The sequence below is a fragment of the Stegostoma tigrinum genome, chromosome 4 (genome assembly GCF_030684315.1).
Source record: "Stegostoma tigrinum isolate sSteTig4 chromosome 4, sSteTig4.hap1, whole genome shotgun sequence".
NCBI classification, from domain to species: Eukaryota; Metazoa; Chordata; class Chondrichthyes; order Orectolobiformes; family Stegostomatidae; genus Stegostoma; species Stegostoma tigrinum.
Window position 1 is genome coordinate 21,345,642 of NC_081357.1, and position 20,450 is coordinate 21,366,091.

At 41.2% G+C, this 20,450-nt stretch overlaps 1 protein-coding gene across 5 annotated transcripts in view; it reads right to left on the minus strand.

Moving 5' to 3' along the window:
• Nucleotides 1-20,450, minus strand: part of acoxl (acyl-CoA oxidase-like) — a 322,997-nt gene that overhangs the window by 278,769 nt on the left and 23,778 nt on the right. For 4 of the 5 annotated variants that reach the window (XR_007247594.1, XM_048531552.1, XM_048531551.2 and 1 more), the window contains exons 7-9: nucleotides 14,887-14,973; nucleotides 14,025-14,097; nucleotides 10,810-10,942 (exon numbers count right to left, since the gene is read on the minus strand). Coding sequence is in view for 4 of the 5 variants with exons in the window: in XM_048531552.1 (XP_048387509.1) it covers nucleotides 10,810-10,942; nucleotides 14,025-14,097; nucleotides 14,887-14,973 (293 nt within the window). In the remaining variant the exon portion in view is untranslated. The remainder of the gene's footprint in view (nucleotides 1-10,809; nucleotides 10,943-14,024; nucleotides 14,098-14,886; nucleotides 14,974-20,450) is intronic. The other variant, XM_059645207.1, reaches the window with a different exon arrangement.

Consider the following 20,450-nt stretch of genomic DNA (forward strand, 5'->3'; position numbering starts at 1 on the left):
ATAATTGTCTTCACAATATCAAAGCATCACAGGCTGAATGTGCTTAGAATCAAACAGCAGAGGTAAGTTGGAAGGATATTGCAATAATCGATGAATTTCTCACTGTGATTTATTAGACAGGACGCCCAGCCACACCATGCTCAGGACTGAATAAAGAAAGGCTGAAGAATAGCAGCACAGACAATGCCTGAAGTTGCAGAGCTATCCTCTGAAGCTGCAGAAAGAGGCAACAAGCAATGAAATCCTCAGGGAATAGTGGCAACTAACACAGAGGATAGGCACTAAGCGAAATAGTTCAAGAGTTGCAATATTGAATGTCATCAAAGAGAAGGAGCAAGTGAGAAACAAATACCCCTTAGCCACATAGAAAAATGTTATTTTTGCAAATTTTTCAGCATAATTTGGTGTTGGAAATTCCATTGTGTGACTAGACTTTGATACATCAGCATATCATTGCCTCAGAATGAACTAAATGATTTCATTAGTTTGAGCCTGACACCAACAGAGTGAGAAGATTGGTCAAAAGGAATTTCTTGATGCGTGCATAACAGTGGAAGGTACAGGGACATGGAAAGAAACCAGATGGGTTTTAGATTAGTTCTAGCAAAGAACTACAAAAAGGCCCTCATGGGCCAAATGGCCTTCTTTAGGGCTGTAAACTGCTTGGGTCCTTTTCTCATTTCCACCCCACAGTCTTTATCATTAATTTTGCCTTTCGTTCGTTTCTGCAAAACCTCCATTCCAGTACAGCCCAACCTTTTCTCATTTGTGCATTCTTCATACACTGCCTTAAGGAATACTGTTGGGGAAAAAATAGAAGAGCAGGGTTACTGAAGCAGGGTCCAAATAGAAGAACACAAAGTGTCCATGCAATATGAAGGGATCGAGAGGGAGGAGGTCAGAAATGTGCCTTGGAGAATGCTGTTGCGAGACTAACAAAGGCATTACTACTACACCTTAGTAAGGTCTGGTAAGAGAGAATTTATTTGCAGGCCTGAAAATAGGAATTCAGTCAACAGTTTCCTAATTGCAACAGGCAATATCTCATTGATGGTGGGGTACTTTGGGAATTAATCAAGACATCGAAATCATCATCATGTCAATGCAAGTTTTTTCATGTCCATAGTAAAAATAAGAGAAGGGGCAAACTTGATTGAGTTTTTTTTTGAGTAAGTAACAAAGATGGTTGTTGAGGGCAGGGCAGCGGATGTTGTCTCCACGCACTTTACAATGCCTTTGACAAGGTCCCTCAGAGCAGGCTGAGGCAGAGATGAAGTCACATGGAATCTGCGGTGAGCTGGTAAGCTGGATCACAACTAGATTGGTCATGGAAGACAAAGAGTTGCAGGTATTTTTCTGACTGGAGATCCGTGATCAGTGGTGTTCCACAGGGATCAGTGCTGTTGTTTGTAAGGAGAATTTGCAGGAGAATATGGGTGGTCTGATTAGTAAGTTTCTGAAAGATACAATGATTGGGGGAGCTGCGGATTGTGAAGAGGATTGCCAAGGAATACAGCAGGATATTGTTAGCTGGAGAACTTGGGGCAGAGAAGCGGCAGATGGGATTTAATCCTTACAAATGTGAGGTGAGATAACACAGTGTGGGACTGGAAGAACACAGCTGGTCAGGCAGCAGAGTTGGAGGCATGTTGACATTTCAGGTTGGGACCTGACGCTGCCTGGCCTGCTGTGTTCCTCCAGCTCCACACTGTGTTACCTCTGACTCCAGCATCAGCAGTTCTTGCTATCTCCAAGTATGTGGTGACGCATTTTGGGAAATCTAATACAGTTGGGAAGTAAATAGTAAATGGCAGAACCCTTACTAGCATCAACTTACAAAGGAATCTAGCCATACAGGTCCACAGTTCCCTGAAAGTGGCAACACAGATGGATAAGGTGGTCAAGAAGGCATGTGGGATGCTTGCCTTCATTGGTCAAGGCACACACTATAAAAATTGGTGAGTCATGATGTAGCTGTATAGAGCTTTATTTAAGCCACATTTGGAATGTTGTGGAGCGTTCTGGTCACCACACTACCAGTAGGATGTGTAGGCTTTGGAGAGGGTACAAAAAAGGTTTAGCAAAATGTTAGATAATAAAATGTGAGGCTGGATGAACACAGCAGGCCCAGGAGCACAAAAGCTGACGTTTCGGGCCTAGACCCTTCATCAGAGAGGGGGATGGGGTGAGGGTTCCCTCTCTGATAAAGGGTCTAGGCCCGAAACGTCAGCTTTTGTGCTCCTGAGATGCTGCTGGGCCTGCTGTGTTCATCCAGCCTCACGTTTTATTATCTTGGATTCTCCAGCATCTGCAGTTCCCACTATCACTTAGCAAAATGTTGTCGGGTTTGAAGGGTACTAGTTATGAGGAGAGGTTGGACAAAAGCTTTTTCTACTCGAATGCTGGAGACCTGATAGAATTTTACAAAATTATGAGAGGCATGGATAGAATAGATACTGGAGACATTTTCCCAGGGTAGAAATGTCAATTACAACAGGACATTGGTTTAAGGTAAAAGGGGGTAGGTTTAAAGGAGATGTGAGAGGCAAAGTCTTTTTTTACAAAGAGGTAAGTGTCCAGAATGTGCTGCCAGAGGACGTGATAGAAGCATATACAAAAGCAATGTTTAAGAGGCATCCTGACAGATACATGAATAGGCAGAGAATACAGGGATACAGACCACATGGAGGGAAAAGGTTTTTAGTTTGGAAAGTCATCGCATGTCGACGCAGGCCTGGTGGGTCAAAGAGCCTGTTCCTGTACTGTACTTGTTCTTTCTTCTAATAAAGCAACATTAGCCATGAATGCAGTGATAAATAAAGAGTGGAAGGATGGCTCAGAGTGTATACATGAATGGGCAAAGAGTCAGAATTAAACATTCCACATTTGAAAGTACAGTGCATTCATAATAAAATGGATAAATTAATAGCAGAAACAGAGATGAACGTAACTCCTCTCTTTTGAAAAAAGGTGCAATGTATGAATAGATACCTTCTGCCCACATAATGTCTATTTACATATGTAGCTTCTTGTACACATATCTGCATCACTCAGTAACTGTGGGCCTGGTCGATTATCAGAAGCTGGATTCCAGTAGAGCACTTTGCACTGTCCGGATTATATAATAAACAGTTTCCAAAAGCATAATAGTGGATATTCTTTTCTGAGGCTGGCAAGCGCAGGCTGGTTGTGGACAATCAGTCAACAAGACGTGCTGTTTGACATGGCCCATCAGTCACTGGGACATGCAGCCTACATACATCACACTGGCACTGAAACTTTTATCACATGACTCATTTGTGGGGCAGGCAAACCGCCTTGCTGACTTGACTACAGTCTGTTAGTGGAGGAAATCACCCGTGGATTTACTGCAGTGTAGCAGTGCGAGACATCTAGTTTCGCCTGTTGTTCAAATTGTTTGAGACACCTTTCCTTCCAGAGTAATTGAAGATAGATTCAGGGCCAAAAGGTGACAGTGGTAAGCTCTTTCTTCAATTTTCTTCACTATGTATGAGCGCTGATTTGATGAGGGTTATCCATTGTCATACAGAATATGATTTGTGGGATTAAGTCAATTAAGAGCCTGCAGACATTGTGGATCTGAGGTTTTTATGTTCCTTCAGAGTTGTTTTGTGCATTTGGATGATTGACTGTTTTTTGGGATGCCGATGGTTCTTCAGGCCACATCCAAAATCAGAAATGGATTACAGTCTTGAATTATATATTGAATAGGGCATGGGAATGGGTCAGACAGTGGGGTTGTGGTAGGAGATCAGCCTAAATTATCTTACCAAGTGGCACAGCAGGCACAAGATGCCACGTGGCTTACGCTTATTTCTTACACAGCCATAGCAGTGTATGAAAATCACATATTTCTATGAACATTCATCACCCTCACAAAGTGTAATCAGTCCTTGGGCAAGAATACAGAAATCACCCAGTCCATACTCAAATACTCTGCTGCCCTCTAGTGAACGATTGGACAAATGGCCTAAAGCTTAATCATAATTTTAATTATTAAAATCATGCAATGTTAACTATACTGGCTGTATTTGTATAGGTGAGAAAATAATTTTATTTCAAGCATCATCTTCATATCCCTGGCCAATCTCTTCCCGATGGTTTCAAAGAGATCGCCAAATTGGACCCAAGAAGTTTGACCAATACTTCTAAAAAATTTATCAAAATATCTACCATTTAAATACTCATCTCAAACTGAAAATGAGCTGCCACGCAAAAAAACTACATGCTGCTTGTAGATTTGCTACTTCTAAGATCCAGACTAGCCACAGATGCAACTTTTGAAGTTGTGTAGAAATGCAGAATGACAGATAGTGAGTTGCTCATTCAATATCACCCTTCTGTTTACAATTTTCACAAGTCGTCCTTCATAAGAGGTTAGTGGGCAAAGTTAAAGCGTGTAGGATTGAAGGTAATATATTGGCATATATCGAGAATTGGCCAACAAACAGGAAATAGAGAGGGGGAATAAATGAGTCTATTCTTAAGTGGTGGCCAGTGACTAGTGGGTACAGCAAGGATTTGGACTTGGGCCCCAGCTATTCATGATGTACAAACAAACTGGATGAGGGAACCAAATGCAACATTTACAACTTTACTAAAATACAGAACTGGGCGGGATTGAGTTGTAAAGGCAACGCAGTGCGACCTCAAAGTGATTTAGACAAGTTGAGTGAGTGGGCAGATGTAGTGCAACATTATTAAATGTGAAGTAACATATTTCACAGTGAAAAACAGAAAGAAAAATAATTTTTTAAATGGTGATAGGTTGGGAAGCGTGGATGTACGAAGGGATCTGGTAAGTCTTGTACACCACTCAATGAAAGTAGACAGGCAGGTGCAAAAAGTGATTGCTGAGGCAAATGGTATATTAGAATTCACTGTAAGAGACGTTGAGCTCAGAAGGAGCAATAATACAGGGACTTGGCAAGAGCAGTCCCGGAGGACTGTTTCCAGTTTTGGTTTCTCTACCAAGGAGAGGATACACCTGGCATGGAGGGACTACAACAGAGGCTGATATCAGCAACGGCACGACTCTCCCATGAGGGGAGTTGGTTTGACAGAACCTGCATTCACTACACAGTTTAGAAGGATGAGCTGGGGGATCTGGTTGAAACATAAAACTCTAATAGAGCTGTACAAACTAGATGCAGGAACAATGGTTTCCCTGGTTGGGGAGTCTAGAACTAGGAGACAGGTTACAGGATAGACCATTTTAGGACTTAAAAGAGGAAAATTTTCTTCACTTAAAGGGCAGTGAGCCTGTGGAATCCTCTACCACAGAAAGCTTCAGACCAAATCACTAAATATATTCAAGAAAGAGACAGATTAATTTTCAGCTTGTAAAGGCATCAAGGCATATGGGAGAAAATAGGAGTATGAAATTCACATAGAGGATCAGCCAGGGTTATACTGAATGCTGCAGCAGGCTCTTAGGGCCAAATGGCCTACCACTCTTTCTTATTTCTATGTTTTGATCTTGCACAAAGCCAAAAACTATACCACAATGTCCATATTCTGCAGCAATTGCATTACAGATTATTTCTGCACGAGAATCTTTTTTTTAAAAAACGGTTTATATCATGACAGATAAAAAGACTAACTCATGCTTCAGTTTTGTCACCGCTTAACCTCTTACTGATGTAGACAGGGGTGGTTGTCAATAAGATGCTCATAAGGAAAAGGTTGTCTTGATTCTAAATATACAGTATGTTAACATTGTCATATATTTTGATAATGGCAAAGCTTGTTGAACGCAATGTAATCTTGCATGATCACATTCCATTTCAACTGGATGGATAAACATTTCCAGAATGACATCAGAGCACACAGCAAATGTACTTGAACATATATGTTTACACACATCATTTCAACCTCTGTCCACTATGTTAGTGAACCCAGGTGAAATGATACCCAACTTTGCCTGCTTAGGTCTTCATTTCCCCTTCATTGTGACTTTAGAAAAATCAGAGGTGACTTAATTGAAAATTATAAGATCTTGAGGGCCTTAACAAGGTGTATTTATAAAAAAAGATGTTTCCTCTTGCAGGAGAATCTAGAACTAAGGGGTTGCAGTTTAAAAATAAGGGGCTCCATTTAAGACAGAGATGATGAAAAACAATCCTGTCTCAGAGGGCTGAGAAATGCCCTTTCTCAAGAAGTAGATGCAGAATCTTTAAATATTTCTTAAGGCGGGGTGGACAGATTTTGACCAAGTAGATAAAAAGTATGTTCATGTGTTCATAAGTGCAACTCCTCATTCTTGCTAATGTTACAATCCTTCTTACCATGTCTTTGTGGAGCAAACCAGTCAGTCCTGTTCTCCTGAAAGCCCATTGTTTAAACTCATTTTCTAAACAAAAACGACTGTTTCTCTCTTTTCAGAGATGATGGGAACTGCAGATGCTGGAGATTCCAAGATAATAAAATGTGAGGCTGGATGAACACAGCAAGATGAAGGGTCTGGGCCCGAAGCGTCGGCTTTTGTGCTCCTGGGATGCTGCTTGGCCTGCTGTGTTCATCCAGCCTCACATTTTATTATCTTGTTTCTCTCTTTTCCCTCCTTACCTCGTCACCTATTACATCACCATTCATTCCCCATCACAAAACTGTAACGTTGTCATTCCCCATTCGTACCCTTGAGCTGTCATTCTCCTGCCTTGCCACTTTCTTGTAGCCTTCCCAGGCTCAGGTAAGTCTACAGATAAACTGTGTGACTCCCATCTTTTTTTTTGAGAGGACATTCTTCACATGCATTCTCACAACTATCAGGCCGTAGCAGAATAACCCCAGCTTCTCCAACCTAACATGTTGCTAAACATCCCATCTCTGAAACCGTTCTTGTAAATGTCTTCTGCACCATCTCCAGGGCCTCAAATCCTTCCTCAAGAATAACTAGGCTAACACTCCAATTGTGATTTAGGTAGTGATTGTACAGATTCAGCATAATTTGTCATTACCTCTGTTCAAGATGTCCCAGATCTCTTATGCTTTGCTAACTACTGTCTCAGTAGGTCTTGCCATCTTGAAAGATCTATTCACATGCAACCCACCCACCCACCCAAACACCCCCAGACAAAGTTCTTCTGCTCCAGCAATCTCAATACATAATAGACTGCCATCATGCTTATATAAGTTGCTCATATCTTCACTGTTAGCATCAAAATTGCAAATCAGCATTCTGAGTAGATATTCAGTGAGACCAGTAAGACAGAAATAGCAGAACTGAGCCCCAGCAACAGAATTTGCAATTTGTAGGAACAGCCCTGCTATGTTAAATAGGAAACCTGGCAGGTCTGGCAGCATCCATGGAGAGGGAAACAAATTGAACAAGCCCAACACGACTCTTCTTCAGAACCTACCTGGACTCAAAACATGAATTCTGTTTCTCTTTCCACAAATGCTGCCAGACCAGCTGAGTTTCTCCAACATTTCAGGCATTCTACTTTTATTTGACAGCCTCAATACCAAACCCTGGGTAATACTGATTTCAATAATAGTTTGGAAACAGCCTTAGGGCCACAAAATATCATGGGAAGAGGGAGCACTGTACCTTTTATAATTCAATCATGGGATGTGGGCCATGCTGGCTGGGCAGTAGTGCTGAGAATGAGGTGGTGAGCTGCATTCTTGAACTATGGCAGTCCATTTGGCAAAGATGCAGCCACAGCATCATTGGGAAAGGAGTTCCAGGATTTTGACCCAGAGACACTGAAGGAACAGCAATATATTTCCAAGTCAGGGCGGTGAGGAAACTTGGAGGGATAAATTCCCAGAAATATCTACTGCCCTTGTCCTTTTCTGGATGATAGTGATTGTCAAACTTAGTCAAGCTTCTTGAATATTGTTGGGGCTACACTTATTTAAGCAAGTGGAGAGTATTCAATCACAGATTTGTTTCTTGCAGATGATAGACAGGCTTTAGGGAGTCAGGAGGGGAGTTATCCTGTCAGATTTCTAGCCCTTGAGCTGCTCTTATAGCCACTGAGTTAATACAGCTACTCCAACTCACTATCTGGTCAATGGTAACTCCCAGATATTGATAGTGGGAGAATTCAGTGATGGTAAAGCCCGTGAACATCAAGCAGTGATGGGCAGATTCTCTCTTGTGAGGGGTTGTGATTATCTCGCACTTGTGTTGTGCAACTAGGTCTTGCCACTTGCCAGCTCAAGCCAGGACGTTGTCCAAATCTTGCTGTAGCTGGACTTAGAATGCTTCAATATCTGGAAGTCGTGAATGGTGCTAAAATATTGGTGATTACACAGTGAATATCCCAACTTCTGGGCTTACAATGGAAGGAAGGTCACTGATGAAGGAGCTGAAGTTGGTTGAGCTCTGAAGGAATTGGAACGGAGGTGACTGAATCACAACTATCTTCCTTTGTGCCAGTATGATTACAACCAGTAGAGTGCTTTAACTCCTCATTCCCACTGACAACAGGTTTGCTACAGCTCCCGGACGCCACACTCGGTTAAATGCAGCCTTTATGTTGAATGCAATCATTGTCACATTACCTCTAGAGATCAGCTCTTTTGTCCACATTTGAACCAAGGTTGTAATGAAGTCAGCAGCTGAGTGGCCCTAGCAGAATCCAAACTGAGCAGATTGTTGCTAAGCAAATGCAGTTTGATAGCTTTGTTGATGACACCTTCCATCAGTTTCCTGATGTTTGATAGTGGACTGATAGGGCAGCTATTAGCCGAGTCGGATCTCTCCTGCTTTTGATAATAGGGCATACCGGGGCAATTTTCCACATTGTTGAGTGGATACCAGTGCTGTAGCTGCACTGAAACAGCTTATCTAGGGACATAGCAAATTCTGGAGAATGCATCTTCAGTACTACCATCAGGAACCATAGTTTTTACAGTATCCAGTGCTTCTAGGTGTGTGGAAATCATGTGTAGTGAATCAAATTGGCTGCAACTTGGCATTTGAGGGGGTGGGGATCCTTAAAAGAAATATTCCAAACTCCACATTGTTAATGTAAATCGTGAACTGTTGTGTTCCTATCACTAATCTTTTGGAACACCAATATTCACCCTTTATTCCCAGAATTTGCTTTCTGTGGTGAATTTTGTGCTGGTAATTCTATGCTAGCAATCTATTCAGCCCTTGATCTCCTGACTTCACATTTTTTGACTTTATTCCTTCATCTAATCAGAGAACTTCTCTGAAGACCTGTCAAAAATCTTGATAAGTTCCACTGACTGCAGCACCGTTATCTACCCTCTTTGATACCTCCTCAAAAAAAATTTGATCAAGCAAAAGTTTCAATTATAATAATAGTCAGCATGGATTTTAATTGGCTCATTTCTAGATGCACTTATATTCTCTCCTTCAGTATGATATTCATTGCTTTCTTATCACAGACATTACATTAACTAGTCCTTAATTCCCTGGATATGTTTATTCCTATTCTTAAATACGCATACATTATTACCTATCTGCCAGTCCTCTGATACTGCACTTTTTCTCACCCTGAAGAAATTATTTAAAATGTGTGGTAAAGTACCTGCCATGTCTTTTCTGGATTATTTTCAAATGCAGAGGTGTAATTCATTCAAACTAAAAGTTTTATCCTCTTTGAGTTTACTTAATTGATCCTTTTGTAAAATGTAAAATACCCTGATTCAATACTCATCTTTTCACCCAGTGTCTATTTCTCATTCTCTCTTGCAAATACCAAAGCACAATAATTATTTTATTTCTGTCAGCTCTCTATCATTAGCTGTCATTTTATCCTATCTCTTAATAGTCTGTCCTGAACAAAGCCTCATTTATTTTTTCAATGCCTATGTAAGTATTTTATTTGCTTTTATGTTTAGCTATGACATTATGATTGTTTCCCTTAGACTGAAGCAAAACTGTGCAATCACATTTCTTGTTTTTGTGCAGTCTTTATCTCAGTAAAATTGTATTTTAAAGTCTGAATGCAGAATTTTAAACATTATGCACAGGGATGGAAGATCAGTCCTTTAAGTCACTTTTGTACCACTAAAAATAACCAGTCTCTGTGCAGGTAAAGCACCCAGCAGGTAAAAGAGTTTGCAATGTTCAATTAATCAGTGAAGAAACCAGAAAAGCTATGTAAGTCAGACAAGGCTCTGAGCTTGCTGCGGCTCAACTTATACACATACATCCTGAGATCAAATGTGGTGCATGGCAGAGCTCCTCGGAAATGTTACAAGCTGTTCTGTCTTGATCTCAGTCAAAGGGGTCAGGTGCTTTCACACAAGCTGAGACAACAGTGAATAGGATAGGCTTTTACCATGGTCAATGTTAAAATACCTAGAGGTAGCTTGAAACAAAAACAATAACTGAAGAAACTCAGCAGTTCTGGCAGCATCTGTGGAGAGAAAGCCGAGTCAACGTTCGGGTCCAGTTGTCCTTCTTCAAAACATTTGATACTGTTTTTAGTCTGTTTGCCTGGACTTTTTCATCTGAGGATTAGATGGTTAATCATCAACAAAGTGACATTACTTTGTCCTGTAAAAGTGTGCATCAGGTGCAAACAGTATGGTCCCTCGAAAACAACCATAAAATGCAAAGTCCTACAATTAACACAGGTCGGGACTGAGAAACTGTCTCAACATGAACTACTGAATTCACTAACTGTTCAGAAGCAGCCTTTAAGCTACTAACTATCATGTGAAGAGGGAGCACTATGCTTCACGGATGGGGTGAGGAAGTGTGAGGTGGGCAGCGTGTCATTGATAAAGGATGTTCAACTTTATCATTCTTCTGCTTTATTTTGTAGATGTAACAAATTTGTTAGAAAATGTACTTGCCTTCATTGCTCCCAAAGCCTGAAATATTAAGGCAATCCTTGTTGGTGTAAGGGCTGCTAGCATAACATTAAACCTCAGACCTTTGTCTGCAATGGGTGATTCATAAACTCCGTTCTCAGATACAGAACCAAACCTGTGTGAAGAAAGCAGAAAATGCATCTTCAGTGCTTGCACATGTGTTATGCCTGACAAGTCTGGCATTGAAGGCTTTATTAACTGAAAAAATTACCATTTCAGACACAAGTGTCCCTACTCAATGTCCCTTCTCAATGCCTCTCAAATCGAGGCTGTATTGCTTTTCTGTGATCTTACCTACTTCCACCACCCCATATCCTTCTCTGTTGCAAGTTTGGTTTGCACACATGGCAATCTAGAAACAGAGCTGAGCTTTCATTAATAAAATCTATTATGTCAGAATAATAACTACAGATACCTTTCAATTGCATGATGTTCAGCACCATTTGTGGCTCCCCAGATACTGAACCAGTCCATTTCCAAATGCAACAAGATCTGGGCAATATCCAGGCTTGATCTGACAAGTGGCAAGTGACATTCGTGCCACACAATGCCAGTCTATGACCGTCACCAACAAGAAACAATCTAACCACCATCCCTCGATATTCACTCGTGTTACCATCACTGAATCCCCCACTAACATAATCATGGGAGTGCCCATCGATCAGAAACTCAACTGGAGTCACGATATAAGTGCAGTGGCTACAACAGGTCAAAGACGAAGAATACTGCAGCAAGTAACTCACCTCCTAACTCCCCAAAACCTGTCCACCATCTACAAGGCCCAAGTCAGGAGTGTAATGGAATACTCCCCACTTGCCTGGATGAGTGCAACCCCAAAAAGACTCAAGCAGCTTGACACTATCCACGACAAAGCAGCCCACTGGACTGGCATTACATCCACAAGCATCCACTCCCTCCACCAACGATGCTCAGTAGCAGCAGTGGGTACCATCTACAAGATGACTGCAGAAGTTCACCAAAGATCCTCCGACAGCACCTTCCAAACCCACGACCACTTCCATCTCGAAGGACAAGGGCATCAGATATATGGGAACACCAACACCAAGGTCCCCTCCAAGCCACTCACCATCCTGACTTGGAAATGTATCCCCGTTCCTTCACTGTTGCTGGTCAAACTCCTGGAATTCCCTCCCTAATAGCATTGTGGGTCAACCCACAGCGGGGGGACTGCAGCGGTTCAAGAAGGCAGCTCACCACCACCTTCTCAAGGGGCAACTAGGGGCGGGCAAGAAATGCTGGCCCAGTCAGCGACTCCCACATCCCACTAATGAATAAATAAAAACAATGGATTAAATACAATTGGCAGTTATACCACAAAGAAAACAAAATGTCAGGGGACCATCCGCACCATTCAATCCTCTCCTCCACTGCTGATGCTGTCCCATTTTACCAATCAAATCTTGGGGATGACCAACACAAGAAAAATACTTGCTGTGAATACAAGAAAAATCTCAAAAGATTCCTTCAAAATGACATGATATATCAAGAACATCTGAGGAAACAGGTTGTCAGAACTAATGCACAAAACTATTTCATCTCAACTCACTCAAATATGCATTGCCTTCCAAAACCAGTGGCTTCCTAGCTGATTTGTGCATTCTGATACTTGCACCAGTTAACAATTCAAAGACAAGTCTCTGATGAAAGAAATACCTCCCTTCATCTACTCAGCAGTTTTCTCACGTATCTTATCCAAACTAAACTGATCCCACTTGATACTAAAATGTGAGGCTGGATGAACACAGCAGGCCCAGCAGCATCTCTCCTGAGATGCTGCTGGGCCTGCTGTGTTCATCCAGCCTCACATTTTATTATCTTGGATTCTCCAGCATCTGCAGTTCCCATTATCATTGATCCCACTTGACTGTGTTTTGTCCATATCCCTCTAAATCTTCCCTATTCATGTACCTGTCCAGATGCCTTTTAAATGTAACTGTGCTTGTATCTACCACTTCCTCTGGCAGTTCATTCCACATAATAATGTCTTTCTCTCTTTACATATATCAACCTCAATCCATATAGTTTATATGCTACTTGAAAGGGAAGTAGGGACCCAAAATAATGGGTTATCACAAGTTTGAAAGTACAGCACAAAAATGATTCCTTCAATTAGCCAAAGCGTTAAGAACTGAGAAGTTATGCCAGAACTGCATAAAACGCTATTTAGGCCAAAGGTAGAGTATTGGGTACAGTTCTGGACATCACACTGTAGGAGGAATATGACTGCACTGGAGAGGGTGCAAAGGAGATTTAACAGGATATTGCCTGGTCTGGTGAGAGATTGGAAAGAGTGCAGCTGTCTTCCTTACAGCAGAGGAAGCTGTGTGGGGACATGATTGAGATGTATACGATTATAAGGTGCATAGATAGGATAGAGAGGAAGAAACTATTCCCCTCAGCAGAGGGATCAATGACCATGGAGCACAGATCTAAGGTAAGAGACAGCACATTTAGACAGCATGTGAAGTAAAGTTGTTTCATCAAGAGGGTGATGGGAATCAGGAGCTTGCTGCCTGTATGGATGGTAGAGACAGAAACCCTCATAACACTTAAGAAATATGTAGACATACACTTGTGATGCCAAGGCACACAAGACAATGGGTCAAGTGCTGAAGAACAGGGTTAGAATAGAAATCATAGAATCCCTACAGTGTGGAAACAGACCCTTCTGCCCAGCAGGTCCACACAGATCCTCAGAGCATCCCACCCAGACCCATCCCCTTATAACCCATCTAAGCTATACACCCTGAACACTAACGGCAATTTAGCATGGCCAATCCACATAGACCACACACGTTTGGGAGGAAAGCAGAGCGCCCAGAGGAAACAGACGCAGACACAGGGAGAATGTGCAAACTCCACACAGACAGTTGCCTGAGGGTGGAATCAAACCATTGGCGAAATGGCTTATAGCCTCGTGCCTGATTTTGATTGGCACAGACTCAACGGGCTAAAAGGGCCTTATTCTGTGCTGAAGAACTCAACGCCTCTAAAGGCCAAAGGAGATTTGTTTACTTGCACAGAAAGTAATTTTTATCCCAACCTTCCTTCAACTTCAATTATCTGATTTAATTTTTTTTGGCACAATCTGATGTTAAGATGTCAATTTTCGCCACAGTAAAAATTCTTGCCATATGATATACATTTATAGAGAAGAGGAATGAAGAAACACAAACTTGTCAAGAAGATTTTCTTTTGGAATTCGAACGTTGTCAAATACTAGAATCCCATTATCAACGCCATTTAGACCTGAGGAACAGGAAAAGGGTGGTGGGAGGAAATAAAAAGAAGAAAAAAAGTTAGCATTGTACCATACCTTGGAAGTTCTCGCAGTCACTCTGGTGTAAAATAGTTTATGCCTTTCTCAAATGAATTCAAACTGCAGGCCTTTTGAAAAACAAAATGGCAAAGGAATGCAACGTCATTCAACTTCTTGGCTACCTTACATGCAACCATAAAATGAAACTGTTTCCAACCCTCATCGGGTAAAAGTGTATACAGTTATCTTGCAAGGGGTTCTCTATGTGAAATTCAAGAATACAACGCATGCCACGAAGTTCAAATATATTTTAACATTTCCAACAATTAAAACATAAAAGAATGAGATTCCACACCAGTCACAGTTCATTTTCAGTGTTGGAGAGATTAATGGACAGTAATTATCACTGAACACATCAACAAATGAATTTTCAACGTCTAGTCCAGTCATAGATAAATTTAACTGGTCCTTGTATGGCTCCAAAACTCTTTTCTTTGTGTCACTTTTTCTGTTGTTAGCTTGTTCTTATCATCTATGCCAGTACAGCAATTTCACACAATTAAGTGCAATGCTGTCAGCAAGAGGTCATTTTTACAAAAAGCCTACAGCAAAGCAGTACACCTCACAGTAACATTTGGATTCCAGCATTTAACAGCACATCTACCCCTTGTGTGATGTTATTGTCAAGACTGTGTAAGATATTAACAAGTGTTTTGGACAGCAAATTGTGGGCTGTTAATTTGTGTCCTGATTCTGCATCAAGACATTCGCCAACTCACCCTCTTTGTGCATCATGTCAATTACTGTGACTCCTGGGTACATGTTGCCTGCATCATCTCGAATAGGCACAATAAAACAGTGAGGCCCTGGGAACAAAATAAAACAAATATAAAAATGAGGTATCTTAAAAGCAGAGGTCCACCTTAATATTTTGTAAAATGTGTTCATGCGGGAAAGAGGAAAGAAATAAGCAAAATTATAACAGATTACCTCTTCTCTGGCTATAACATCGTTTCTACTTCAGGAATGTACCTTACACCACCAATTTATCATAAATATTGTAAGTACACATACCATCCACCTGCAGCTGATTAGTCATCATTCCACAGACAGTTAGTTACGATAATAAATGAGTTGTACCTGCCAGCAACTACATGATTGGCTGCCAGATACCTGAACAGCTTATGGGTGTGAACAAGATGGAGAAGCCATTGGAACTCTAGAAAGGGAAGGTGCTATCCTTTTCTTTCCAGTAAATATGGTAGTAAAGCCCAAAGAAAGCAAATTTATGTTCCCTAACCAGTTGCTGCAAGCTGTTGCTTTAAACCCCAAACTCAGAGTCTTTAAGTTGTGAACCAGTTGCTCTATGCCTCCTGCAGGCAAGTGAAAATACCTGGAAATGATAGAGATCAATAAACAGCAAGTCCTCCGTGGCCAAGAGGATCATCTCAGCAAAATTTGTGGACAGGATTGAACTGCCTTTCCAGCTTTGCACTCCATCTATAACACCAATGATTTTTTCAGTGTTTGTGTCTGTCTGCCTATGTGTACAGGGCGTTAAAAATTTTAACCGGTACAGTTATGTGACAACAATTCATAATTGCATTCAATTCTGGTCACCACATTACAGGAAGGATGTGGAGGCTTTGGATAGGGTGCTGTGCAGGTTTACCAGGATGCTGCCTGCCTTAGAGGGTATAAGCTATAAGGAGAGACTAGAAAAAAACTCGGGCTGTTTCTTCAGGAGCAGCAGAGCCTGAGGTGAGACTTGATAGATATCCCTAAAATTATGAAATGCATAGATAGGGTTGACGGCCAGAATCTTTTCCCCAGAGTTGAAATGTCTAAAACTAGGGGGCATGCATTTAAGGTCAGAGGGGTTACGTTTAAAGGCGATGTGAGGGGCAAGATTTTTCACAGACAGAGTAATAGGAGTCTGGTACACGCTGCCAGGGATGGTGGTGGAGGCAGATACAATAGGGGCATTTAAAAGACTTTTAGATCAGCATTGAAAATGCAAAAAATGGAGAGATACGGACCAACGGCAGACAGAGGGATTAGCTTCATTTGGTGTCGTGTTTGGCACAACATCATGGGTCAAAGGGCCCATTCCTATGCTGTATTGTTCTACGTTCTAAGGTTACCCATAGACAGAATCTACTTGTTGGTAATATAGAGCAGCCCTTGTAAAGAAACCTTATTCTATGCTTTCTGTCAGTCCAGATCTGAAGACAGGTAGATCAATGAATTTTGTGTACTTTACAAAATCTTTAACTTTTGTGATACATCCAGGAATACTGGAGCTTGACTTCCATTGTGTTACCCCAGTGATGTGTAACAGTGCAGTAGCGGGTGGAGAGAACAAAATAGAATAGAACAGCAAATCAAGGTCCCATTGGTCTAGCAGGGAACCATGCTGGCAAACACCACAAGCCGAAGACAAGTTTGCAACTCAGCCATCTCATTTCTCCAGTTCATGTAGCCCTTTCAAGACTGCAGGATAGAAGACACAGCCCATACATGAGCAACATGTTGAGGTTCTTGTTTAAAAATATAAAATATTTTCCTTTAAGCAATGACAACAGTTGTGGCTAAGAGAAGGCAAACCACCCTATTGACATTCATCCCACTAAAATGCTTCAACGACTTCTCCACATTCTAGGAGCCATCAACCCAGTTTGCTTTTGTTTCCAAAGAAAACACATGGAATGAGGAAAGGTATTTCAGTCCATCAAACCCTTCCAATAAGCAGAGGTAAAACTTGCACCATCTCAAGACTCTCTTTAACTTACCAAATTCTTCATTCTTCACAGTAAATGAAATAAAATTAAAGGAAAGCATCCAGCAAGAAAATGTTGACTATCCAACATAATCAAGCAAAAGGGCATCCTTGTGGCAAGACAATATACGCATCTCAACCCTAACCAGTCACATTTTGTTGATGCACTTTCAATGCCCAAACAATGGAACAACCATAGTCAATTACTGACTTACAGCCTAATCTTCTACTCACATTTCCACAGATGTCAATTATTCTTATTTAAACAATGCTATAAATACACAGCAAATTCATCAGTATTTGAAAAATTGAAAGAAAAGAAGTCTTGGATAATAAGAAGTCTTGTTTTTGTTCTGGAAACACACTTGAAAGGCAAGGATTTTGAAGGAAGAAAAGGTGCTGTGGTCCCCAAATCCGCTCGGCTTTAGCGTCAGGTCCCATTTTGATCAGAGAAAGTCAACTCTGGAACTAATTTTCCAATGAATTGTACATTTTCAGATAGTATATTATTTTTATGATTGTAACAAGTAGTTCTTCTTGAAAAAAGTAAGGCTATAGTGTCTGAAAAAGGAATTTTGTTCTGTAACATCTACAATGGAATACTGTTCGAGTGATTGTGACACTGTTGAAAACATACAGGCACCTCACAATAGAATATTTTCACTTTGTCATGCGGCTGAGGCAACAGAAAGCAAAGATAACTGGATAGTCAGAGTAGGATACCATAATCCTCACTTTCCTACTACTTATACTTCTATATGGTACCTGTAAGGGCTCCAAACTATGTTGACATAATCAAGTAGCTTTGCAAACAAAAGTCTTCAGACATGTTTTCTCAGAACAGCTGTTCAAATATGATGCAGTTCCAGGGAATAGGAGAATGACGATCTTTGGAGAAAAGGATTAAAAATACATGAGGATATCCCCAGCCAGCTACAGAGTTTGCAGACCATGCAGGATCTTGTTGTACATTCTGAACCAGAATGTAACTCTCCACTTCTATTTTCCGAGGGAATCTCAGAAAAGTCCTTGTCTACTACGAAACAGCCACCCCAATGTACGAATGTGTTCACTGTCCAAGAGAGTACCAAAACAGTCCATGCTTTCTAGTATCTCTCCCAGGACAAAATGGGAATATAACTATTAAATGTAGTGGTCAAACAGGCTATCACTGCCTCTATCAGTGAGCTCTTGTTTTTTTTCAGGGAAAAGAGTCCTAGCTTGTTCACTCTTGTTACTGAGCAATTTCATGATTACTTTGTAGGTTTGCGCATTTCCTTTTCTTTTTATGTAAAAGGACTAATAATATAGTTACAATCATTGAGTGACGTCAGATGACATGAAACTTGAGCTGGTGTCTGTAGGACTGCAGAAGCTTGGCATCTCCTACCAGGTCTTTTATGTTAAAAAAAAATTTCACGTTTGCTCAGATGAGTGTAGAGTACACCTTGCTACACAAGGTAGTCAAGGGTTAGGGGAGGCAGGTACAGCAGTAGCATTTAGACCACACTGCCCAGCCATGACCTTTTACTGAACAGTGGAGGAGGTTTGAGGGACTGAATGTTCTTCCTCTTGTTTTATGTTCTTAGCTCAACAATTTCAACCACATTAGTAAATACAACCATTGACCACCAGAGGGTGCTGCAAGCAAGGCCATTGGTAAGGCTCACAAACAAGCTTCATCCACCAAGAATACATGTACACAATGAGGAATGGGGGAAGGCAATAATACTGTAATCCAGAGTCTCAGGCTAATATCTGGGGACATGGGCTCAACTCCTACGGGACAAAAGGTGAAATTTGAATTGAATAAAAATTTGGAATAAGTAAAAGCTAAACTAATGGCAAACCACACTGTCAATTGCTGTAAAAACTTACATGATTAACTAATGCCCCTTAGGTAAGGAAGCCTGCCATCTTTACCTGGTCTTGCCTAAATGGGACTCTAGAACAACAGCAACATGGTTGACTCTTAACTACCCTCTTGGCAATTAGGAATCAGCAATAAATGCTGGGACTAGCCGATCACACCCATGTCCCAAGAAAGAATAAATAGTTAGACAAATGCTCGTGCGTTAAAATTTGTGAAAATGTTTTCTTTGCAGTAATTTTCTGTACCTTCCAAACCCACAGCCTCGACCATTTAGAAGGTCAAGAGCAGCAGGTATAAGGGGACACCGCCACCTGCAAGTTCCCCTCCAAGCCAGTCACCATACTGACTTGGAAAATATCCTTTACTAGGACTGGAACTCCCTTCAGTACAGAGCTATGTGAATCCACACAAGGTGGTGTACAGATGTTCCAGGAGGAGGCTCACCACCACATTCCCAAAGGCAATTAGGGATGGGCAATTAATCTTGGCCTAACCAGCAATGCCCACATCCATTGAGTAATCTATTTTTCTGCTATTATGATTTTAAACAGTTAAGTGCAGGCACTATGGACGGAATGACATTCTTCTGTCTGTGTCACTGTTTGAGTGGTCAAATTCAATAAGTAATAAGAAATGAGAACTGAAAAAGAGCCCACGCTAAAGGCTCAGGTTGAATGTTATATGTTCCATACCTTTGGAGGCAAACTGGAGGCTTTTTCTGGACAAAAGCCAGCAAAGTGCAATTCTAAGGCAGAACCTGAAGCTTGACTGTCGTGTTAGGCATCATTTGTACCAAGCTGATTTGGCTTTTTTGTTTGCCCATTAAACTAACAAAATGTTTTACCTTAACCAAGGCTCCAAATTTACTGTAACCGAGTGAAACAAGCTCAGCTACTAAAATGTAATTTAAGAAGTCACGTAAAATTATTTCTTACAAGATCAAAATTTAAAATGCCTTTTTGTTGCTCACTAAGATATACTTTTTTCGAAACATGAATTATTGAGCATTTCAGTATTACTAGTCCTGCCTTAAGTAACATGACTAGGCCTTCATTAGTGAAGGTGACACACCAGAAGCATTATTTTTAACAATGCAGTCACATGCTAACCTTCTTCCTCTCCTAAATATAGCCAGGGCCAACCCCTTTCCTTCCAATAAATTCAGTCACACATTTTCCCCATTTCACCACAGAGGGTTCCAGCACAGGAAGAAGACATTTCACTCAATATTGTTGTTGGAAACTAAATTATGCTTCTTCCTAATTTCAGTACAACTTTAGATCATCTCCTGATTCAACAGGAATTGAATAAAATGACGTAATGGCCTTTGCAACAATCACTCCTTGTGGCAAATCTTTTGATAGGCCAACAGGCTGCTGTGTAAAACAATCAATCAACTGGCACGGTGGCTCAGTGCTTAGCACTGCAGCCTCACAGCACCAGTGACCTAGGTTCGATTCCTGCCTCGGGCGACTGTGTGTGTGGAGGTTGCACATTCTCCCGGTGTCTGCGTGGGTTTCCTCCGGGTGCTCCGGTTTCCTCCCACAGTCCAAAGATGTGCAGGCTAGGTGGATTGGCCATGTTAAATTGCCCGTAGTGTTGGTGTGTGGGTTATAGGGGGATGAGTCTGGGTGGGATGCTTCAAGAGATGGTGTGGACTTGTTGGGACAAAGGATCTGTTTCCACACTGT